The sequence below is a fragment of the Piliocolobus tephrosceles genome, chromosome 14, assembly GCF_002776525.5.
Source record: "Piliocolobus tephrosceles isolate RC106 chromosome 14, ASM277652v3, whole genome shotgun sequence".
In the NCBI taxonomy this organism is placed as follows: domain Eukaryota; kingdom Metazoa; phylum Chordata; class Mammalia; order Primates; family Cercopithecidae; genus Piliocolobus; species Piliocolobus tephrosceles.
Genome location: NC_045447.1, coordinates 83,576,302 through 83,601,629, shown reverse-complemented (window position 1 = coordinate 83,601,629; position 25,328 = coordinate 83,576,302). Strand labels below are relative to the sequence as shown.

The 25,328-nt window shown below is 39.4% G+C and overlaps 2 protein-coding genes across 3 annotated transcripts in view; both read left to right on the top strand.

Annotated features, from left to right (window-relative positions):
* Nucleotides 1-25,328, top strand: part of APBA1 (amyloid beta precursor protein binding family A member 1) — a 224,381-nt gene that overhangs the window by 99,186 nt on the left and 99,867 nt on the right. The gene's annotated exons all lie outside the window — the stretch shown is intronic.
* Nucleotides 12,491-12,802, top strand: LOC111543337 (cytochrome c-like). The gene has a single exon (XM_023213246.1). It carries the CDS (start codon nucleotides 12,491-12,493, stop codon nucleotides 12,800-12,802), a length of 312 nt encoding a protein of 103 aa, XP_023069014.1.

Genomic DNA, 25,328 nt, shown 5'->3' with positions numbered 1-25,328 from the left:
TGGGAGAGTCACTTTGAATTCAAGAGAAAGGATATATTACAAAATTATCGACTGTCTCAAATATGATCCTATATGATCATAAGGATCCAAATATGATCCTTAACTCCCCCAGATTATGACTTCTTTATATTTTCTTTGGGAATCTTTGAACACCGGGCAGCTGGCCCCTGTAATCACACTACCATAGTTTCCTTGTGCATCTCTCTATCCTCAGCCACTGGAGGTTGTGTCTCACTCTCATGCATGTCCTCACTGCCTGGCACAGAGCCAGCACTCAGTACACTTTATATTAAAGTGAATTCTTCCATCACATAAGGCAAGTGACTCTTACTAAAACGTGTTAATAAACCTTTAGGTCCTAAAATCTGGGCAGGTTCTCATTGCTCCAGATGACTCCTGCACCACTTCTCTTTTGCTAGAAGGAGAAGCAATGAGTTAAGTGCCTTCTCAAGTGTCTCAGATCCCTGACTAATATTCTCTGATTCTCTATCTTGGAATGCATTTAAAATCTCTCCCTCGATTCTGACCTACCTGGCATGGGAACAAGAATTTACAATGTTATTCACCCACAATGAAGATTACATGCCTGGCAATTTGATTTAATTATTTGTGGAGCTTGATTCAGGCTGTTCATATCTGCCTAGGCAGGAAAAAAAAAAAAACTAGCAAGTTTTTGGGCCATTTTTGAATCAGTATTATTGCAGAAGAAAGCAAGACATTTTTTTTTTTTCCATTTTAAGACTGGCATTCACCCCTGTAGCAGAGTTTATTTCACAAGAAGAATGTTAAGTCTTGCAGACAAAGTTTTCTGTTTCTTCATGTTAATAGAAATGTATAACGTTGCCTCAGTCACCCTCAACCATATGCATAAGAGAAGTAGATATTTTTTTCAGGGTTTCTTAGTCTCGGCACCATTGGCATTTGGGGCTGGACAATTCTTTGTGTGTGGGACATTGTAGAATGTTTAGTAGCATTCCTGGCTTCTACTCACTAGATGCCAGTAACACACACACTCACATGTGACAATCAAAAATGTCTCCAGATATCGAGGAAGGGTGCAGGGGAGAGGCAAAAGAGCCCTCCTATCACATCCTCACATGGTCTCTCATATAGCTTTGGCAAATTCTGTTTGGCTTTCACTTACGTGAAAATCACTTGTTTTAGAAGACTTTTTCAGTTCAGGGATGTGATGTGGGGTGGGGGGTGTGTGTTGGTGTGTGAAAAACCACACCTGAATAAAAAATGCAGCCTACCTAGGAAGATGACCAAGTTAACTTTCCTTTTCAGGGAAGAAACACCACAGAAGGTCAAACAGAAACCCTCGAGGATGCCTGTTCCATAGCTAAGTGAGCCTTACAACAAGGAATTGTTCAGTATTCATTCTTTCATATTTCACCTCTTTTGGCTTTGAGCATCCTTTTCTGCTGCCAGACTTTGAGGACCTAGCAACTTGAAAAGACTCAGCTCTTGTGTAAAGTCCAGTTCTTATATCCTGGCTCACGTGTACCTCTAAAAGGCTTAGCTCAAGTAATAAAGCTGCTGTTTTTGAGTGCTTTATCATGCCAGTCACTATCCTAAACCTTTTCCCCACATCATTTCTCTTATTCTTTGCAATAATTCTACCATGTAGATACCATTAACGTCACAGTTTGAGACCTGAGGACCTAGGTGTAGAACCTGGGTACACAAAGTTGTTAAATGGCAGTTCCCTTTCTTGACCACTGGGGTGTGTAACCTTCCATTGAACATGTGGATTTGCTTATCAAGACCCTTAAATGACCACATCATAAATGATTTATGTGAATGACTTTTACACTTTTTATATGATCTCTTCCATTGCTGGTTGAAAATGAGAGGAGCTGGAAGAAGCAGGGAAATACTTAAAGTTCCAGTAGAGGCAACCAGAACCTGGGGGGGAGGCTGGTTCTCTTTATGGTGGTGTAAATGTGATATAATGCATGCATTCTGGCTGTATTTTTATAGTAATTAAATGGAAGATGTAATTAGTTCTCTTCTATTTCGAATAACAGATTAAGTCATAAAATGTAGAATGCCTGGCTAGGTTATTTCTTCTCAAATTGAAATTTTCAAAGGAGAGAGTGATTCATCCTAAAGTGAAGAGAAAACTCTGGATCTTTCATGAAGTACTCCTAAGCCCTGCTGTGTTTGTTGAAGTGTGATCACAGGCCAACTCTGGTTAGGAGCTTTGAGAAATGAGAAATTCTACATAGGGCATGGGAGACATTCTCAGGAAGCCCCTGTGACTTTCCGTTACTCTTCTCTAAGTGGAAAATGTTCCCGTGTCTCCTACCCAGGCAATTTAGTAGTCCATACTGCAAGAAAGTGTAGACTGACTTTATCCTATGTCGTTTCTTGTACTTACTGTGTTTGTTATGCGTTTTTGGCAAAAGGTGTGACTCTACTTTTTGGGAGTGGTGATGGGAGTTTTCTGGGGATGAAGTCTGGAACATTCCTGGGATTCTCAACACAAGCCCAAGAGTTTTCATCACTTCTCCCACCTTGTCATGCCTGTGGGAGGCAGCACTCTCCTACACCCTGGGGAACGAGCTTGGAGGCAGAGATGCTCAAGGTGGAGGGTGGGTGCTGAGGAGAGGGAGTCTCCCCCACAGAATGTCCGGGACCCCAGTGCCGTTTGAAGAAGCCCTGCACCTCCTCCTGACAGGCCTGAGCTCTGCTGGAAACCCTTCACTAGTCAGACTGACATGAGAGGGTGAGGCCCCGACCTGGGGTTCAAAGTTAATGAGGAACGTAGAAAACTTGAAGTTTCAGAATTCCAGTTACATGAATGACTCTGTGTTGCATGGCGGTGGGGATGGCAGGAGTTTCCTTAGCATTTGAAGAACCTCTCGCGTCCTTGGCTATCCCCTTTGCAGTCAGTTTTCTCTGTGGGAAGCCCCCTTCTCTCTCTGGCAGGTGCCTGCCCATCTTTCAGGAGCTCGCTCTAGCATTGTTTCTTCTGTGTGGAAATGATTGATCGCTTCTCTGTGCTCTACAGAATTCAACAAATACTTGTTGAATGAATATATAATGCCATACTAGGATCTACAGGGTTTTGTTATAATAAATGATCATTGTAAAACAAAAATTCAAACAGTATTGAAGTGTATAGACCATTAAGTTTTGAGTATTTCTCCATTCATTCAAGAAATATTTGTTGCACACCTACTTGGTGCCAGTTGGGATACAGGAGGACAACATGAACAGAGTTTCAGCCTTCACAGCCCTGACACGCAAGTAGAGTGAGGCCGACTGTGACCAAACAGCAAGTATATAATGCCAGATAATAACTGAAGAAATATAAAGCCAAGCAGGAGAGTTGTGCGTGATGGTGGGTGGGGTGGGGCGAGTAGGGGACATCTGAGGAAAGGCCTTCATGTAGCTGGGGAGCCAGCCATCGAAGACACCTGGGGGACAGTGGGTTCAGGTGGAGGGGGCAGCAGGTGCAAAGACTCTGAGGTGAGAATAAGCTTGGAGTGTTTGAGAAAGGACAGTTTTAGGAGAGGAGATCAGACAGGAAGCCAGGAGCCAAATCATGCAAAGCTTGATTGGCCATGAAAAGGACTTTGAATTTCATTCTGAGATGTGAAATCATTGAGCAGAAAAGTGACATGATCAGATTTATATTTGTAAGAGTCACTATCAGAGCATTTTCATCATCTTTTATTCAAACAGCATTTACCAAACACCAATAAGCACTAGGCCCTGCCCCAGATATCAGGGAGTGGCAGATAAAAGACACAGTACATGCCTTCAAGAAACTTGCAGTCTGGTATAGAAACCCCTGGGCAAATAGACATCTACAGCACCCTGGGTTAATGTCATGATGGTCAGCATGGTGGAGCGCTGCAGACCAGGACAAAGGGACCCCAGACCAGGGTATGGGAGGCAGTCCTCCACATGAGAAGGTTGTTGATGATGTCCCTAATCTATCTGTGCTATAAAAGCAGGAGTGTACGTTGCTATGGAGATACGCAGCACGGAGACCTACCTCAGTCTGGGAGAGTCAAGGGAAGGATCTTTGAGGAAAGGATTTCTAGAATTTTTGTCTGAGTTCTGGAGAATGAGCAGAGGCTGGCCAGGCAAGGGCCCGGCATGTGTGCAGGAGCAGGGCAGGGAGTTCCGAAGCTGGGAATAAGGGTGGGAACATGAAAAGAGATGAAACTGGGTTGGTCGGCAGGGCCTGAGGAAGCAGGCCTTTAGGCCACGGTCAGGGCTTGCTCCTCACTCTGAGAGCCGTAGACACCATCAAAGCATTCTAAACAGAGGAGGGACATGATTCCATTTGCATTTTAGAAAGATCACTCTGGCTGCAGAGTATTCTGAGAGAAAAGCAAAGACAGGGGAGGAGAACAGTAAGGATTCATGTCAAGGCCTAGCTGAAAGTGGACATTGTGGGCACGGGTGGAGTGGTGGATTGAATGACATGGAGGATGTAGAGCCACAGGACTGGACAATCGACTGGCGGTGGAGACGAGGGGGAGGATGAACCACTGACAGCTGCCATGGCACTGCTTTTGAAATGGTGGAAATGGGATTGTTTCTTGGGATAAATAATATAATATGGAAGAAGAAATGTGATGGGAGTGAAAGATAATGAACTCATTTGTGGGCAGTGTGGGACTGCCAGTAGGCAGCTGTCTATTGGGGTATGAAGTTCCATGGAGAGGTGTGATGCAGGGACACGGTCAGGAGCACTGGTGCATAGATGATTAAGGTCATTGGAGCTGATGGGCTTGCTGGAGATTGCTGGCATTTAAGGACTACCTAAGGCCTCTCACCAGCCGTGTATGTAAATCTCAGGTCCCTCACAATTTTGCTGGGGCAGCGCTGGCTGTGGCATGTGGAGGCTGGGGTCCATACATGTACCAAGGCTTCTGGGCCAGGGCGGGCACCTGGCTAACAGGAGGGTCCTTGGAAAGGTGGCATCCCAGATAACAAATGAGCTCAGGACTCTACCTGACAGCACTTGCAATCACCTTCACATTTTAGATGTTTGGAGGCTTTTGCAGGTGAATAATCTGTCTTGTTTTCTGCTTCTTACTTCAGGATTAGAATGAGTATTTTAGAACATTTTCTTCTCTTGGCTTTATGCCCTTGCTTATATGAGGAACAACAAAGAAAGATGCACCTTTTCTTCTTATATATTGCGCTGACTCTTTTTCACTAAATTCACATTAGAAATATTTCACACACCTCGAAAGGATTACTGTACTATCGTTTAAAATGGGCTTTTCCCATTTGGGTCATTTCTACTTTTTGGCTATTGTGAATGATGCAGCTATGAGCACTGATATACAAGCATCTGCTTGAGTCCCTGCTGTCAACTCTTTTGGGTACATACTGGAATTACTGGATCATATGGTAATTCTACGTTGAATTTTTCTGAGAAATAGCCATACAGTCTTCCAAGTGGCTGCATCATTTTACATTCCTGCCAGCAATGCAGGAAGGGTGCCAATTTCTCCACAGCCTTGCCAACACTTGCTATTTTCTGATTTTTAGATAATAGCCATCCTAATGGGTAGGAAGTGATGTCTTCTACTTCTTTACTCCCCAAAATTCTGGCCCCTTCTGAGCATATATTGAGTAGTTATTTACTAGATTTATTTAAAAATTGACAGATTGACAGCGTGAGTTTCACCTTTGTCAGTTAAGGCATACGGAGGTCATTTTGTGACCTCCCACCCCAAAAGTAAAAGCAATGTCCAGCCCACCTTATTGAAATATACATTTATAACCTGTGAAAATGAGGCAAAATGGGCCTTTTATAATTCAGAGATGTTGCAGTTGAAAATGAAGACATACTGTTTGTTTTTAAATATTGCTCTGTGATCACTACATTAATATTCATAAAGCTCTTGAAAGGAGATTGTCATTTGGTATTAAAGCCATTACAGTTGTCACTGGGTTTCAAAGTGACAGAGATTAAATTGCCCCTGCTCTTCCAGGGCTCTTCAGATTAACTGCATTCGGGTATGAGTTCCATCAGTCATCTGTAAGCCTGTGATCCTGAAACTGAGATGTGCTTATTAGAAATACAGAAGTAGGAGAGAATGCTTTGGAAGGTGCTTCTCGAATTTGGAGTTTGAGGAGTTCCATTTTATGTGCACCTTATGGAAGTAATTATGGTGGTCATTGGGAATAGATCACCACCACCAGAAAAAGTGGTCTCTTGCTGTCAAATGAGGGCCACCAAGCACAATTTACTGAGACTTGACCGTGAGGAGAGATTGTTTGTTTTCAAAGTGGGTAGCTTGTATTTCTTGACACTTTATCCCAGAGATTTTTACGCTGACAAAAGTCAGCGGGTGTTATGGAAATAATCAGTCTTGGCAAAGCTAAAGACCTCCTGTTCTCTCACACATCTTAGAAACATCTGTCTGTCTGAGTGTCAGGAACCATAAAGTGCAAATCAGTTGAGCCAGAAGGGTTGGTTTCTTCAGAGTGATTTGAATCTTGATGGATAGACAAGTCTCTAGCAAATTAAAAAATAATAATTAAATAATTAAAACCAAGTAAGCAGTACATTGAGAATAATATGAGCTCATATTATTCTACCAATACAAGACAGGTGAAGTAGAAATGTTAATATATGGGTTGTATGGCCACTGTGATGTGGTAGCCATGCAACCCGTGTTTTAACCCATATAGGCATCTTTTGTACTTTTGAATTCAAAGGAAGGTTTATATTTCAGAGACTGGAAAGTAAACCTTAAATTAGATCTTGATGAAAGTTGTGCTCATACTGGGACAGCTTTTTATTTGTAGTCATTTCAGAAGAGAAGTTTTGAAGATATCTCTGTTGTAAAAGTAGAGGAGAAATTTAGTAGGAAAATCTTTTTAATTTCGAAGTCCATTTTGCATGGATGGGGAAAGCAAGTTATTTTTAAAGTGACAAGTTGGTTCGGGATATACTTTTTCTTAAGTTTATTAATAATAGTATAGCCAAAAAAGTGAAAATATATAATTCAGATTTTAAGTACTTTGCCAAATTTAGGTCACTTTATATTTATGGGATAAGACAGACTTGAGACTTGTGTGTGGAAGGGATTGAGTTTACCCCAGCCAATGGGCTGCAGAAGCCCAGAGCAAAGCTTAGCTGAAGGCTTTTAAGGATCTTGAGGTGACTAGATTCTGTTCAAGATTTAGAAAAACAGTCATTTCCAAAGAAGCAAGCTAAATTTTGTAAACCATAGCTTTGGAATTAATAGTGATAGTGAATGTTGAAATAATTATTTTCTGTAGTTTTCAAGTCTACCAATACTGTTTTGTCAAATTGTTTTTAACTTCCTTATTTTAAAATCAATATTTTTAAAAGAGCATTATATTGTCTTTTTAAGCCCAGAATTAAAATTTTCTATTTGGATAGATCTAGTTTCTTCTCTTTGCAGCAGGCTAAACCATACATAATATATTGTTGGTTTCTTCTCCTTTTTTCTAATCTTTAAATTAAGCTTTAAAAGTATTGATTAAAGCAGAAATACAGGCCGGGTACAGTGGCTCACACCTGTAATCCCAGCACTTTGGGAGGCTGGCGGGGGGCGATCACATGAGGTCAGGAGTTCGACACCAGTCTGGCCAACATGGCGAAACCCTGTCTCTACTAAAAATACAAAAATTAGCTAGGCTTGGTGGCATGTGCCTGTTATCCCAGCTACTGGGGAGGCTGAAGCAGGAGAATCAATCAAACCCAGGAGGCGGAGGTTGCAGTGAGCCAAGATCACGCCATTGCACTCCAGCCTGGGTGATAGAGGGAGACTTCATCTCAAAATAAAAAGCAGGAATACAAATAAAGTCAAGAAAATCTAGGATATGTGAAGATACTAGTAAGATTTATACTATAAGGTATAATTCTCTTGTGAATTAAATCTGATGTTTGATTTGGCCTTACTGTAGCAAGCTAATCCCTTTTGTATCTTTTGTTACTGTTGTTGATTATAACTGACACATAATAGTCATACATGTTTGTGGGATACTGTGTGATACTTTACACGTATACGTTATATAATGATAAAATCGGGATAATTAAGCTAATTCACTTTGAATGTACATGGAAAATATTATTAGGTGTGCTTTGAGAGTACACCAAGTCTGTCTAACTGCTGCTTCTTTGGAAAAATAATGAAGAAATGAATTAAAATTTATCAGCTTCTCCTCATCAAAAAAAAAAAAAAAAAAAAAAAACGGTTAGAGATCAAATAGCAGAAATGAATATGATGATGGTAATTACAATCACCTTAAAAAAAAAATCCCCTAGATGGCAGGGCACAGTGGCTTATGCCTGTAATCCCAGCACTTTGGGAAACCGAGATGGGCAGATCACCTGAGGTCAGGAGTTCAAGACCAGCCTGGCCAACATGGCGAAACCTGTCTCTACTAAAAAATACAAAAATTAGCCAGGCACAGTGCACCTGTAATCCCAGCTACTTGAGAGGCTGAAGTAGGGAGAATTGCTTGAGCCTGGGAGGTGGAGGTTGCAGTGAGTCAAGATGGCACCACTGCACTCCAGCCTGGGCAACACCGTGAGACTCCATTTCAGAAAAAAAAAAAAAAAAAAATCCCCTACATAAGGAGTCGGATTGGCAGATCCATCTATATCCCCAAATCAACTACAGTCAAGACTCCAGTGTACTTCTGAGCTCTAACAGTTGTTGATTGGTTTGTAATGAACTTTCTTTGGTTATGTAGCATGATTTATTTTGTTCTCCATTTGAGGTTATTGTTTAACTCAGGCCCCCAGCATCCAAGGTACCTCTACCTTCCTACATAACAATGGTATCACTTTTAGGATAGTGCTAAAATGTCCCTAAAGCAGTATCACTCAAAGCGTGTTCCTCCACCCAGTCAGTAAACTGTTTATTCCTGAGCTACAGTGAATTAAAATGCTTGCACTATCCTATAAACCAACTACATTGCTGAACACACTATTTAGTTCATCTGTTTATTACAGCAACTTTCTGGATGAAAGAAGCACATGCATTGATTTACGTTCTGGGGCAAGCCTTTATCTCACTATTCACTGGCACTTCTCTTGCTTCTTCTTCTCTTGCTTCTTATCTCACTATTCACTGGCACTTCTCTTGCTTTTTCTTTCTGACTTTCAAGGATTTTCACCAAACCCTGGAAAATTATGAGAACATGGGATTTTTGTAAAGTGGTATTTGTAAAGAGCAACCTTATATATTCCACATGTATAGAATCTCTATTGTCATATTTAGTTATTATTCAGTTTGCTTCCTCCTCATGAAACATATTTTTCTGTGTCTATGTGGCACCAACTTGTGCATAAATCTGATCCCCAGGTAGATGAATTAATAACTTGAATAAAGTTGTTGTGCAGTGTTTAATAATACAGGTTGAACATTCCTAATTTTAAATCTGAAATGCTCCAAAATCCAACACTTTTTCAGTACTGACATGCTCAGAGGTCATGCTCAAAGGAAGTACTCATTGGAGCATTTTAGATTTTGGATTTTTGGATTAGGGATGCTCAGCTGTTAAATAAAATGTAAATATTCAAAATTTGAAAAAATTTAAGATCCTAAACACTACTGGTCTCAAGCATTTCAGATAAGTGCTTCTCAGCCTGTATGAATTGTTATTGATACGTGCTTATTGAAGTACTGTGCCAAGTACTTTACATGCATTCCCATATTTCATCTTTACAACAATGTTATAACAATGTTATGAGATAAGAATTTTGATCATCCCCTTTTTGGAGATGAAGAAACTAAGGTTCAGAGAAGTTAAATAACCTATCCAGCTTCAAAAAGCTAGTCAGTAGTGAAGCAGTGATTCAAATCCTGGTCTCCATAACTTCAGGGCTCTTGCTTTTAGTTAAGAGCCACTAGGTGTGGTGTGGGCAGGGGCATCTGGTAGATAAAGGAGTGAAACAAATTTAGATTCTGGCAACATGGTGGACAAAGTCCATGCAGAGTCTCCTTTAACCTCAAATAGAAAAATTGGTTAAAATGGCCGGGCGTGGTGGCTCAAGCCTGTAATCCCAACACTTTGGGAGGCCGAGACGGGCGGATCACGAGGTCAGCAGATCGAGACCATCCTGGCTAACACGGTGAAACCCTGTCTCTACTAAAAAAAAAAGTACAAAAAACTAGCTGGGCAAGGTGGCAGACGCCTGTAGTCCCAGCTACTCGGGAGGCTGAGGCAGGAGAATGGCGTAAACCCGGGAGGCGGAGCTTGCAGTGAGCTGAGATCCGGCCACTGCACTCCAGCCCGGGCGACAGAGCGAGACTCCGTCTCAAAAAAAGAAAAAAAGAAAAACTGGTTAAAATATACTTTTAAAAAAGTCATAATAGAAATCAAAAGAAAGAAAGAGAAATCACCAGATATGAAAAAAGAAGTGGCTGTTCAAAAGAACCAGAGAAGAAAGCTGAAGGCATGGCCTTGGGAGCTGTTTGATTTGGAGAGTCCCTTGTGTTAACGTCCACGCATGCAGGGGCAGTTGATGTGACTAAACCTGTGCAAGCAGGGAGCTGAAACTTAATCCCCATATATTGCTGACCTCCTCGAGGGTTGCTCCTTTTGCAAGAAGGGGACTTGAGAAACTCCACCCATCAAGCTCTTACCATGTCCTGGTATACTGGTGTGGAGTCCAGATCTACTGCAGTGATGCAGATGCTTGGGGAAATTGTCTAAATGGAAAGATGTACGTTGGATTGATGAAGCACATTGACTTCTGTCAATTCTTTTAGCATTGCTAAAAACAAGCCCACACTGTGATATAACCTATGGAAGTATTAGAACACTAAAGATGAATAGAACATTTTTAATACAAACAAAAATGGGAAAAATAAATAACCAGAGGAAATGGTCAAATTGCTATCAAAGGAATAGCAGTTCAACTGACAGCATTCTCTGAGCAACAATGAAGACTAAAACACATTGTAATAACATCTTCAAAATCTGAGGGAAAATAACTATCGATCTGGAATTCTATGCCCTGTTAAAGTGTTATTTTAAGAATGATAATGACATGGAATACACAATGATAGAAAAGAAAAAAGTGGTAACAACGATAGTCTCACAAACATGTTCAGTGAAACAACCCAGACACAGAGTACCCACCATAGGATTCCATTTACATAAAATTCAAAAATAGGCTAAGTTAATAGGGATAAATGTCTGAATAGTGGAGTGAGTAATGACAAAGAAGGGGCATGAGAGTGTGATGGAAGTGTTATAATCTTGATCTGGATGGTATTTGCATGGGTGCTTACATATGCACAATTCATTGAGTCAAACCCTTTAAATGCATGCACATTATGCACCTCACTATATGTATTTTAAACCTACCCCCCAGAAAAAATACATTTTTTTAAAGACAGAGACTGCAATGAAGATTTTTTAAGTTTGCTTTTTATTAATACTCACTAAAGAATTGATCAAGATGTATTTCTGTAAGACTGAGATAGAACTCAGAGGATTGGAGTGGGTTTTAACAATGAACAGTAAGAAAAGAAAGTGGTAAATTGGTGGTTCCATTTAAACAAACATTGACTAATTACAATAATAATGACTTTGAGGAGTGGGGGTTAAGAACCAAGATGGAATGAAAGTGCTAGATAATAATCATGGAAGGTGGTAGGTGGTAATTGGAGCTAAAGCATTCTAAGATCCTTTTTTATTCTGAAAGGGTAGAAATATTGATTAACTTTGAGTCAGTTGTAAAAATTTAAAGTAATCTTAGCAAACTAATGCAGGAACAGAAAATCAAATGCTGTATATTGTCACTTATAATTGGGACCTAAATGATGAGAACTCATGGACACAAAGAAGGGAACAACAAACACTGGGGCCTGGGAGGGTGGAGAATGGGAAGAGGGAGAGGAGCAGAAAAAGTAACTATTGGGTACTAGGCATAATATCTGGGTGGTGAAATAATCTGTACAACAAGCCCCTGTGACATGAGTTTACCTGTATAACAAACCTGCACATGTACCCCTTTTAACCTAAAATAAAAGTTATATATATAATGTGTGTGTGTGTATATATATATGTATATATGTGTGTGTGTATGTGTGTATGTGTATATATATAAGATAATCACAAGAACAGTAGAAATAGAATGTCTAACTTTCATATCAGTTAACTGGAAAACAAGAATAAGAAGTTATTGAACCAAACAGTAATCAGGAGAGAAGAAAAACAGAAGCATAGAAAAGACATAGTAATTAGAAAGAAAATAATGGAATAAATAATGGGTGTAATAAAATTAGTAATCATAAGTATAATTTATTAACAGATATAATGTTTAACATCTGTTAGAAGATGGAGATTCCTCCGTGCTATTTATAAGAGACTTTTGAAGCCAAATAACACAAAGTAAAGAGGTAGAAAAAGATAAATCAGGAAGACAGTTTAAAAAATGAGAGCTGGGCTTAGAGAGTGGGGACATCCTGCTTCGGAGCGGGAATCTTCATTGCGCCAGCGACTAAAAAGAGAATTAAATATGGGTGATGTTGAGAAAGGCAAGATTTTTATTATGAAGTGTTCCCAGTGCCACACCATTGAAAAGGGAAGCGAGCACAAGACTAGGCCAAATCTCCATGGTCTCTTCGGGCGGAAGACAGGTCAGGCTCCTGGATACTCTTACACAGCTGCCAATAAGAACAAAGGCATCACCTGGGGAGAGGATACACTGATGGAGTATTTGGAGAATCCCAAGAAGTACATCCCTGGAACAAAAATGATCTGTGTCGGCATTAAGAAGGAAGAAAGGGCAGACTTGATAGCTTATCTCAAAAAAGCTACTAATGAGTAATAATTGGCCACTGCCTTATTTATTACAAAACAAATGTCTCATGACTTTTTTATGTGTACCATACTTTAATAGATCTCATACACCAGAATTCAGATCATGAATGACTGACAGAATATTTTGTTGGACAGTCTTGATTTAAAACTAAAACTGGCTTGTGATTAAATGAATATGTTCAGTTTTTGAATTTTAATAGTAATTCCAATTCAGTAAATGCTATCACTGTTTACCCCTTCTAAAGATATGATTAGACTTTGTTAGTAATGTTCAACTTTTCACAAAGATGGTGAGTGCCATCTTAAAACTTACTGGAGATTGGTTTTATATTTAGATTTATATAGCTGGTTATGTGAATATATTTAAATACTGGGGAAATTCCTTCACTGTCTCAGAACCAAGGAATATTCACCTGTGTTTTGTGTTCATTTGCCTCTTAAAGGCAAGGGTTGAAGATAAATAAGGTAGCAATGTCTAGAGTTTTGGCCTTAGTGATGCCAATCTAATTATAAATCCCTGTATTTAAAATGGTTCCTTTCACTTATTGAAAGGCATTTTAGTATTGTTTACGTGTAATATTAAAGATTATTCAACACTTCTCACATCTTATAAATCTATAAGGTCACATGCTTTTAAAATAGTAGCAAGTTAAACTTCACTCTTGAATCTTTACAGTCTAAGTCAAACTAAGTTATAATTTAGGATTGTCTTTAAACAGCCATTCAGAAACATAAAACTGTAGAACTGTGTATTTGTGATTGGGAATGGTACTTTTGCCAACTTAAAAGGATTAAAGTAGCAGAGATATACACAAATTTTAAAATTATGTGTGATTACAAGACTAAAGATAATTAAAAAGAAAATCACAGGAAAAAAATTGAGAGCTGATAAAAACCACATTACTATCATGCAAAATAGACTTTAATGCAGAAATAATTTTAAGGAATAATTCATCAGAAAGACATAAAAGTCTTGAGCTTGAACTCTCAAAGTAAGTAAAATTTAACAGAATGACAAGAAGAAATAGACAAATTTATAATTACAATCAGAGATGCTAACATACAAGCCTCAGCAAATGAAATGATCAAAGTTGTAGAAGATTTGAACATCACTATTAATGAACTTGACCTTTGTGCTATATAAAGATTCCTGCCACGAGTTAGACAATATACATTTCAAGCACAACATACATACATCATTTATAAGAATGGAATCTATACCTTCAGGCAGAAAAGAAGTATCAGTGAAGGGTAAACCAGGCAAAATAGAAGACAACCAGGAGCACTGAGGCTTGTGGCAAACAGGAGAGAATGCACCTTCTTAAGGCAAAAGAAAAATGAAACCATTCTGTAGCCTATGGCTTCTGGTTTGAACATTCAAAGTGACTGCATTATTGGAAATCATCCAAGCCAACTGCCTGCTGCTACCTTTCCATCTTGTTGTCCACTCTCTCACCTTTTGACCACTCATTGATACCTGTGTTCAAAGAAGGGAACGGTGTTATCAGTCATCTTGGAGTCATAAACATTTCTGATTGTGGCCACAGGGCAGCAGGAGAGAGGGGGTGAGGAGGAAGAAGAGGCTATTGCCTAAAGTTAGGTTTATGGATTCTGTGATGAATTTTGGGTTATTCATTGTTCCTCACTGTCAGAAGTTCACCTCTAGGTGAGGTTGTGTAAAACCTTTCTTTGAAGATACTGAAAATGGATCAAATAATTTTCTTCCTGGATGAAGATAAGGCTTTATTTATTACTAGAACCCATTTAATAAGCAACTACACTTTGTCACAGCTGAAGGAGCTGTGTGACCCTGAGAAGACTTGGACATAGATTCTCTTTGTGGAGTTGGGTGAGTTCAGACTTTATCAGGAAGATTATAGGCATTTTACTTAGATATCAAATTGTCTCACTTCCTTTGTCCATGGTTTATGAATAATAGTATTCATTATCATGGTTACAATATTTTAGATATGGTGTATAGCCTCCTAATTTGTTCATCTACAGCATTCTTAACCCCTTATAAATGTTTCATGCCAACCTCTCATTTTGTTAGATTTTAATGTCTCCTCTTTATCTTTTGCTGACCTAGAAATTCTGGAGGCAGCTCCATTTTTAGGCTGATGAAATGCAGCAATCCCTGAAGCGATCTGGCAGTCTCCCATAGGTAACCTCCTTCAGGCTTGAAATGATTCCATTATTACCATGAGTCCCTGCCCTTGAGGACATTTTAGCTGAATGTTTGCTAATTTCCTTTTCCACACTGCCTCTGCACATTAGGTACCAGTCTGTTTCCTAAAATCTTTCATGATTTTCCTAAGTTAAGGCTTTGATCAACAAATTATGTATCCCATGGGTGTTTTTGGTTGACACAAAAGAAATAAAACAACCTGTCACAGTTAATTTTACAATATAATTAAAGAGCCAAAGCAACTATTGAGACTGGGCATCATCTCCTATCTCTAAGGAATAAATAATGTACAGGCTCATGTTTTTCTATAAGTGCTAACTATTGGTCCCTTGGCAAAGAATAATAAAGTACAACTGCAGTGGGCCACAGACTGGCCCTGGGCATCAGAATTCTTACTGATGTGGAAGTTGTCTTTGGCTGCATTTGTGTAAACTCTGACAGGCTGTCCAGCACAAGTGTGACCACAGACTTCCTCCAGTCTAGGTGTGTCAGTGTCTCTCTGGCTTCTTAAACTTGTCCCCAAAAGTTCAGTCTTTGATGTGGACTGAACAAAGATGTAAATGCTGTGGCTTGTTCATGCAACCGAAAGAAACTTGATTTTGTTTTAGATACAGATATATTTGAACTGATTCGATATTTTCCACTTGATGTAAGGTGGGGAGACATGTCAACGTGCTAGTAACAGATTTCTCTTCATTATGTTTATATCATTGCTGTGCTTTATGGGTTCCTATGAAAGGCTTCATTCACAGAATGTGAGTCCCTTGTTGGAGAATTATCTAAATGCTTTTGTGTTTAAGTAGCTATTTGTTTTGAGCTAGAAATACGAAAGTGGTTTGCTTTTCAGTTTTTTTCTTTGTTGTTGCCACCAAACTGCTTCCTCTTTTGGGGTTGATCAGTTTTAGGTTTAGATGAAAACAGATACCTGAGTCATAAACAAATGCTAACATATAAATGGATAATATTCTCATTATATAACTAGCTTATTATAATTCTTTGAATAACACTAAGGTCACAGTGGACAAGGGAGCAGAGGACATGACAGTTTCCTAAAGAGAAAATCAGATGACTAGTATGCATCTGAAAAACTGTTCCACTCACTAGTAATCACAGATGTAAATTAAAGCAACCATGAAGTATCCTTTCTCATTGCTAAAATTCTACTCTAGTTACTTATTTCTAGACATTTTAATTTTAAAAAGGCATTAAATATTTTGATGAATCTTGTTAAATTGATAAAACCTTTTTTATATATTGCCAAAATGTTTGCTAAATGATTATACCAATTATACTACCAACTATGCCAGTATAGAAGGATAGATGGCTGGCTCTCTGCACCCTTATCTGTATTGAGATGATTCATTCTTTGAATGTTGCCAATGATTAAACAAATTACTGCACAGCTATATGAGATAATACTTGCAGGCATTAAATGTATATTTATGGATATTTTATCTAACACAGAAAATATGCTTATAAAAAGGACAAATGACATTTTAGGTAGCCCCAGCCCCAAAAACTCACATAGTCAAATAGAATACCAAGGAGGATGAAGGGTGAATGGGATCTAGCACCACCAGCCTAGTTATCCATTCCTTCTATTCCCTCTCCACACAGTTTTAAATCTGGGTGAGAATGTTTTAAATCTGGGTAAAACAGCCCAGTGCTATAGCTCGTTTCCTCCCATGCATTGAAAAATGATTGCGCAAATGTTATTAAAACTTATTTCTGTGGTTTAATCATCTACTACTCTTTGGAAGAAACCTGGACCATCTCCAAGCAAAATGACTTTCTGATGTTGCCATGCTCTTGTCTGCCATGCCTCACTTAGTTTTGAATGCCTGCATTGTGGGAATGTCATCTTCTCAGAACACGTGCAGGACATGGGAATCGTCAGTCGTTCTCCGGCTCTCTTAGCTTAGTCTGTCTCCATGCTATCATCTGTTACGTCTGTGATGAATTCTTAAGAAATGGTCTTGTGAACAGAGCTGATCTTTCTGCAGGTGTTCTTACTACTGAATCAAAATAAATAGAAAAAGCTCTCATGAAAAGACTTATCTTTGGAATCTGAGGACATCACCATGTGTGTGTGTGTGTGTGTGTGTGTGTGTGTGTTTACCCTAAAAATATCTGCCATTCTTTGCTATTTTTAAAGTGTGTGCTTATTTGAGAGGCAGTAGCAAAATCTCACATTCAAAATAATCTTATTTTTAAGGTAGAAAAAAATTAGAACTGATGAAATGTTTTGACTGGTGTAGCACAGAGGCACTGATGAAAGCTGTCCTTATCAGCATATCAGATAGGTCTTTGTTGTATAATATTTAAGCTCTTTGTGTACCGCTGGAAACTTCTGGAGTTTCTCTGGATGCTGATCATTTTGGAATGGAGATATTAGAGGTTTACAGTTCTCATCATCAAAAACCACTAATGGATCACAAGTGAGTTAGTTGTACCTATATCTAACTTCTTCAAATATAGAATATATGGTGCCTACTAATTGTATAAAGATGTCTTACTGTAAGGAGAATTGGGTGGGTTTTGGAACGTGACACCCCAGGATCAAGTTCTGGGTCTGTTACTTACTAAGTACATGACCTTAATTTACTTCATGCCCCTGAGTCTACTTCTTCACCTGAACTGTGGGAAGAACAATACTCACTTGATAGACTTGTGAGGATTAAAGATAGTATGTTTCCTGTAGGAGAATCAATGTATGCTATTACCATTAATATTTCCATAGCATTTTATTGATACTGTAAACAGTAGGTATTTGAATATGTTGGTTTTTTTCAATGTCTTTACAATTCACCCGAGTTGAACATGATATACTAGGGGCTCAGTTTCTAGTCTGGATGAGTTTTTCCAGGTGACACACACTTTCTGTTGCCTTTGTGCTCAATTGCATGCCCTGGTGAGATGGCTCAAGGGGGTCCCTGTTGTTTTCTAAGACCTGGAAATGGAGCCCTTTCCACCAGAAAAACCAATAAGACCATGTAAGATTCAATCCACACTTGTGTATCTATTAGCACCATGCTGAACCAAATATATTTAATTGGATGCTTAATCATTTTGATTCAGACACTTCATAGAGTGTGAGAAAGGTATATTCTGTTTCTAGCAGGAACTTGTGATATAAAGTGTCTAGAACAGTCTGTAAAAAATATCTGTGGCTCCTAACTTAGAGTTCTCAGATAATTTGCTATGTCCATCTATCCCAGTCTTAAACCCCATGGAAATCTGTCAAAACCAGTGTCCATGCTGGAAATGACCTAAATGTGCATCAGTAAAAGAATGGATGAACAAATTGAAGTATATTCATACCATGCTATACTGCTCCACAGTGAAAAATTCTGAGTTACTGATAGATACAATGACATGAGTGAATTTTAAATAATTATATTGAGCCAATAAAGCCAGACACAAAAGAGTATATATATTCTAAGATTAGATTTTTATGAAGTTCAAGAACAGAACAGGCACATCTAATCTCTGATGGTATAAGTGAGAATAGCAGTTACCCATAGGGGTAAGGGGAAGTATTGCCTGAGAAGGGGCAAAAAGGAATTTTCTAGGGTGATGGAAATGGTCTATATCTTACAAGGATGTGTATACAAGTGCACACACACACATACACACATTCATCAAATTGTACATTTAAGATTTGTGCATTTATGGTATCTAAGTTATACCTCCATTAAAAGAAAAGTGCCAGCTGGGCATGGTGGCTCATGCCAGCACTTTGGGAGGCCGAGGCAAGCAGATCAATTGAGCCCAGGAGTTCAACACCAACTTGGGCAACATGGAGAAACCCTGTCTCTACAAAAAATAATACAAAAATTAGGCTGTATTCCCAGCTACTCAGGACGCGTAGGTGGGAGGATTGCTTCAACCCTGGTGGTTGAGGCTGCAGTGATCCGAGATTGTGCCACTGCTCTTCAGCCTGGGTGACAGAGTAAGACCCTATCAAAAAAAAAAAGTCTAAGAAAGGGCACCATTTAGTTTGCAGAGATGAGCAAGGTGAGGATAGAAGGCAATTAACTATGAAAAATATCAGTCTTTCTAGGGTTTACATTTTATAAACTCCATTTCTGTAAAAATGAAGTGACCACTCAACTCTGATTTTAAAACCCAATAAAACCTGTCAGGGTAGCTCCCAGTACATGAATGAATTGGATCTCAACTTTTTAAAGTATAGCTTTTGCTCTGAAACAGAATAAACAGTACAAATAGTACTCACTTTAACAACAAGTTCTAACCTTGAAATGCTGGATGGCATATCTGTGTTGAATTTAGAAGTGGCATTGATTTTAAATCTCTCTTTGGATGCATTGATATTTCAGTTTGGAGAAAAGAACAAATTGGGTTGTAAATTCATCTTCCCAGCTTGGGTTTGTTAAACTCCTCCATGGGGGTAGTGGCGGGATAAATTACTTAGAGTTGAATGTGAGTGTGTGTTTGAAATCAATGTGAATTGATTTTCATGCAGGACATCTTCATTTTATGCATAAATAATGAACCATTAGCTGATTACTCTCCATTTGCTCTGTGGTACGTGTTTTCTAAGACTCGAACAGAAAAACACAATGAATCAAGCAAGGTGGAGGACATATCTAGGCTCAGCCTAAGTGTTATAATCACCCAACTTGTGAAGATCATTTTGGAGGCAAACACTGGTGCTATCATTTCACTTTTTTCCTTTTTAAAATCCTTCATGATGGCTGAAAGATTTGTAAACAGCCTCTTCCGTTGTCATATTCAAAGCCTTTCAGGATACTTTTTTCTCAGTGTTTCCAGCCATATTCCCCACACTTCTGCAGGAACTGCCACCTCCAAGTTTCTATCCATAGTGAACTGTGTGATACATCTTTAAAACTCTGAACAGTTTCGGCCAGGCGCGGTGGCTCACGCCTGTAATCCCAGCACTTTGAGAGGCCAAGGCGGGCGGATCACAAGGTCAGGAGATCGAGACCATCCTGGCTAACATGGTGAAACCCCATCTCTACTAAAAATACACACACAAAAAAAAATTAGCCGGACGTGGTGGCGGGCACCTATAGTCCCAGCTACTCGGGAGGCTAAGCCAGGAGAATGGCGTGAACCCGGGATGCAGAGCTTGCAGTGAGCTGAGATCTGGCCACTGCACTCCAGCCTGGGCGACAGAGCGAGACTCCGTCTCAAAAAAAACAAAAAAACAAAAAACTCTGAACAGTTTCATTTTGGCCTCTCAGCACAAGTCAGTTCTTCCCCTCCTGTGTGTCTTCCTATCTCTAACCATAGATGCCATGCCTTCTGCAGAGTAGGCATTAAAGTTTTATGGACTTAAGGGCAGTAGAGAAAGAGAAAGCCTGCAACTGTCTGTACAGCGAAGAGTAGAAGAAAAAATGAAACGTTGCAGATTTACCATTTCATGGTACACAGGTTTTGCACTAATAGAGATTTCATGGAAACTTTCAACAGCCTTGTTTCTCTTTGCCTTCAAACTTCATAATACAGAGTAATTAGGATTGTTGTTCCAGCAATAAAAAGGGTCACCCAGCCTTCTTTTGTAACAAAATAGTTTAACATTGGCAGAAAAAAATACAGAAAACAAGAGATTGGTCCTAAAATTCCATAAGCTCGTGTCTACAAAGTAAACAGATTATTTTACTTTTCTCTTTTTCTTTTTTTCTTTTTTTTTTTTTTTGAGGTGGAGTCTCGCTCTGTTGCCCAGGCTGGAGTACAGTGGCGCCATCTCAGCTCACTGGAACCTCCACCTCCCAGGTTAAAGCAATTCTCCTGCCCCAGCCTCCCATGTAGCTGGGACTACAGGCGCATGCCACTGCACTCAGCTAATTTTTTGTATTTTTAGTAGAGACAGGGTTTCACCATGTTGGACAGGCTGGTCTTGAACTCCTGACCTTGTGTTCCGCCCACCTCGGCCTCCCAAAGTGCTGGGATTACAGGTGTGAGCCACTGCGCCCAGCCAGATTATTTTACTTTTTAAAATATTGATGTTAAGTTGTGAAGCCACATACGCTGTTACAAGTGACAATGTGTGACAATGTGTTCATAAAATGAACAAGGTCTTTGCCCTCATGGAACTTACCCTGATGAGTTTACAATAGAAATAATCAAACATATGCTGTGAGCTCTGAGAAGGGCTGTAAAGAGAATAAACAAGGGTGAAGATACAGGAGATGGGAGAGTGAGCATGTAGTTATCTGAGGAAAAGCATTCCATACAAAGTGAACAGTAAATTCAAAAGTCCTGAGGTGGGAGCAAAGAGGAGCATCATACGGTCCTTTACCATGTGTTAACAAAGCAGCTGTGATCTCTTCCCTGGAAATCTGTCACCAAGGCCATCCAAAAAGTTTCCATTAAATTACTTTTCCAGATGTTTCTTGTCCCAAAAATATGTTTAATGAACTTTATCTAAAGGCAGGATATGTCAATACTATTTTTTCTCATAGCTAAGTTTTGATAAGGTTTTAAGATATTCATACAATATATGTATTTTATATATATTTACCTATATATTATACATATATCTATGTTTATACATATCTATGTATACATATTGATAGACTGTACACATATATCCATGAGATGTCCAATAAATTACTTACACATGGTAAAGGACCGTATGATGCTCCTCTTTGCTCCCACCTCGAGACTTTTGAATTTACTGTTCACTTTGTATGGAGTGCTTTTCCCCAGATAACTACATGCTCACTCTCCCATCTCCTGTATCTTCACCCTTGTTTATTCTCTTTACAGCCCTTCTCAGAGCTCACAGGATATGTTTGATTATTTCTATTGTAAACTCATCAGGGTAAGTTCCATGAGGGCAAAGACCTTGTTCATTTTATTCACTTTATATCCCTCATGCTTATCACAATGACATATAATAGAAGCTCACTAAATATTTACAGAATGGATGGATGAATGAATGACTTAAAGGTGATTTGCTCCAACCCTCTACCATAAATATGATTTCTTTTTGCATCATTCCAAATAAGAACCTACATTAATGAATTAATTGAAGGGCACTTATAAAACAATATGGGAACAAACTGAATACAGAAGAGGTAAAAACTAAAATAAAGGAATAACCGAATTGATTTGAGAAAGAGGATGAGAAAAATTCCAGAGAGTATTTAAAAGGAAAGGAAGAAGAAGAACTCAATCTGACTTATGTTTATACCATGGAAAGAAACTGCATAATTTTCCATCAAGTTTATTATTTTTATCCCTGAATCCCTGATAAGTTAATACCTGCACAGCACTTTACAGTTAGAAGTACAGTTTATAACAAAACAGCTAAATAAATGAAAGCAAGCTGCATGAGGACTGATGAGAATATATTGTGAACCAAAGATTATAAGGTCCAATACAGAAAACACTGTACATATCTCATCTAATTTAGACCTCATAACAATCATAGAAGTTAAGTGGAACTGGTATTATTCCCATTTTTCAGATGTAGAAACTGAGTCTCAGATAAGTTAAATGATGTGCCTAAAGTTTGCACATCTTATGTATACAAGACTCCAGATTTGATGCCATATCTTTAAGATCTAAAGCCTGTAATAAATGATTGGAAAACTCAGTGCCAATTTTTCAGCAGTCCTGGAAAATAAGTTAGAAAAACATGAATTAGAAAATTATATCTCCTCTGTCCTAATGTAAACCTTATTTCCGTGTTTCTATCCACCTCAAAGCATTCCTTTTTTTTGAAAAAGTTACGATTTGTTTTAAAAGTCCACTACTTTTAATTTTTCTTCTTCCTCAGACACTTTATAACTATTTATTGAATTGATATGAATCGAGTTGTTCGGATGTGAAAGGTTCTTCACTGTGCAGTTACCCTCTTTCACCACGAGAGGTCACTTACAGGCCAGTGAGGCCGAGGGGTTTTGGGAAGTAGACAGATTTTGAGAGTTAAAATTCATGGACCATATCATGATTCTGATAGAGTGTGAAGTTGGTGACTCATAGGATCAGAGTGGCAAAAAGTTAAATATGTGGGTTTTGAGACAACTTTGGGTGGAAGTGGGGCAGAGGGCAAGAAGACAAAAAGTGCAGAGGCCTTGGCTGGCTGTGGATCCTCTCTATGACATTCTTAAACCATGTTCTAAGCACCTATAGTGTCCCAGGCATGGTCTTAGTGTTTGGAGAATGACAGTAAGGCTATAGTCCCTCCTCCCCCAAACCCACATCTAGCAGGGTGACTGACAGCCCACTCTTTACATCCACTAATGTGCCCTGTCCTTTGCTTTAGAGATGAGATTGCAAAGTGAGAGCCTGCAATGGCCTTCCCCTGGATTTCTTTGGTGTTGGCCCTTGCTCTGTTCTGTAACTACTATATATTGCTTTTTCTTCTACCTGGATTGCTTCACTCATTTGCATCACCTGTGTGGCCCCATAGACATTTGAGTCTGTCCCTGTGGCTTCCCTACATGCCCATCATGAAGACAAGCCCTACCCAGCCTTTGCTCTTCCTTTGGTTCCCACCACCCCGGGCGTTTCAGGGCTTCAGCTGTCTTGCTGCCTCAGCAGCTGCTTCTGTAATGAAGTAGATGTCAGCCACTTCAACTCCAGATGAGATCTGAAGTCAAATGACCTTGTTTGCCTCAAAGAGAAGAACAAAGGGGCTTTGTGGGGGGGAGGAGAGCATGCAACCAGTTAATTAGCAGAGTGTTCAATCTAGAGTATCTCCAACATGGCCAGTGTTGAGGGTACATGTGACCAAACGGTATTGGTGCAGGTTTGTTCTTTCTCCTCCAGGGTTTCAGTCCTTCCTCATCTTTTCCTTTTTCTTTCTTACCTTCTGAGCACCCTATTGCCTTTTACCCTTTAATGGCCTCTAGTCCATTAATTTGTCAGAAACTCTTTCTGCATAGGTAAGGAGACATTTCATTTATTAGCTGGCTTAAAACTATGAAGAATATTTCAGAAGAGCTTGCAGCCTCTGCCAACCCACTTATATAAGTTTCCTATTGTTGCTGTAACAAATTACCACAAAAGTAGTGACATAAAACAAACAAAAAAAAAAAACGTATTTATCTTAAGGTTCTATAGATGGGAAACTGACACAGGTCCCATGGAGCTAAAAGCAGTGTTGGCAGGGCTCTGTTCCTTTCTGGAGGCTCTAAGGGATAATCCATTATCTTACTCATTCAGGTTGGCAAAATGTAGGTCCCTGAGGTTGTAGGACTGAAGTTTCCATTTCCATGCTGCTATCAGCTAAGGGTCATTCCCAGCTGCTTGCATTGCTTGGTTTATGCTCCTTTCTCCCATCTTTCAGGTCAGCAGCAGGAGAAGGGATTGTGCCAAGTCCTCCTCATGCTTTGAATCTTTCCTCTTTCTTTGGTCCCATCTCTCTGACACTGTTGGAAAAGATTCTCCATTTTTAAGGACTCATGATTAGGTTGGGCCACCCAGATGATCCAGGATAATCTCCCCATTTTAAGATTCATCCTCTTAATTAGGTCTACAAAATCCCTTTATAATGTCAGGTAACATCTGTACAAGTTCTGAGATCCAGGGTGTGGACATCTTTGGAGGCCATTTTCCACTGACCATACCACTGAACCCAGCTCTTGGGTTGATAGGAACTCCAGGTGGTGGTTGTGTTGGAAACCAGACCTTGAGTGATCTGCTGAGTAAAGCGCTTTACTGAGATGGGGAAAGCTTGGATCTTCCTCCAGCCTTGAAGTCATGGCACTGGCCAAGGCAATGGGGCTTTGGTTCTTTTTGGGAATCACCAGTATGTCTAGCATTAAACTATCTTAAAAATGGAAAATTAATACAATTGCCTCAAATTCTAGTAATCAGCATTTTCAGTGGCTTCTAGGAGTCAGCATTTTCAGTGGCTAGTTTAAGAGAGACCTATTCAATCTCCATTCTTCCTTTCTTCATTACTAAGAGAACCCAGATTTTATTTGGGGTAGCAAGGTGTCCAGCCAAACAACAACCCTGGTTCTAAGTTTTCCTTGTGACTAGGGGTGTTCAGTGTGACACATTTCTGGTTGAGGAGATATAAATGGAAGTCACTAGATGGGGATTCTAGGGAAGCTCTCTAAAAGAAGCTGACTCTGCTGAAAAGGACCCTTCTTTACCTATGCCCTGTCCCTGTTGCCTGCCTGAAATACAGACACATGGCAAGCACTCAGGCTGCCATCTTGAAAATGTGAGAGTCAGGCTCTAAGGATGGCTGACTGGAGAGCTGGAAAGAGCTGAGTTGTTTCCTAACAATATTGAAAAACTCCAATACCATCCTTGGACTGTCCCCTTCTGGATTTCTTTAGTATGAGAGAACAATATGGAGGGCGTGGGAGAAGAGGGGTTGCCTTGTTCTTAAGCA

Coding starts and splice junctions, on each gene's coding strand:
- LOC111543337 (XM_023213246.1), top strand. CDS start 12,491: ATGGGTGATGTTGAGAAAGGCAAGATTTTTATTATGAAGTGTTCCCAG.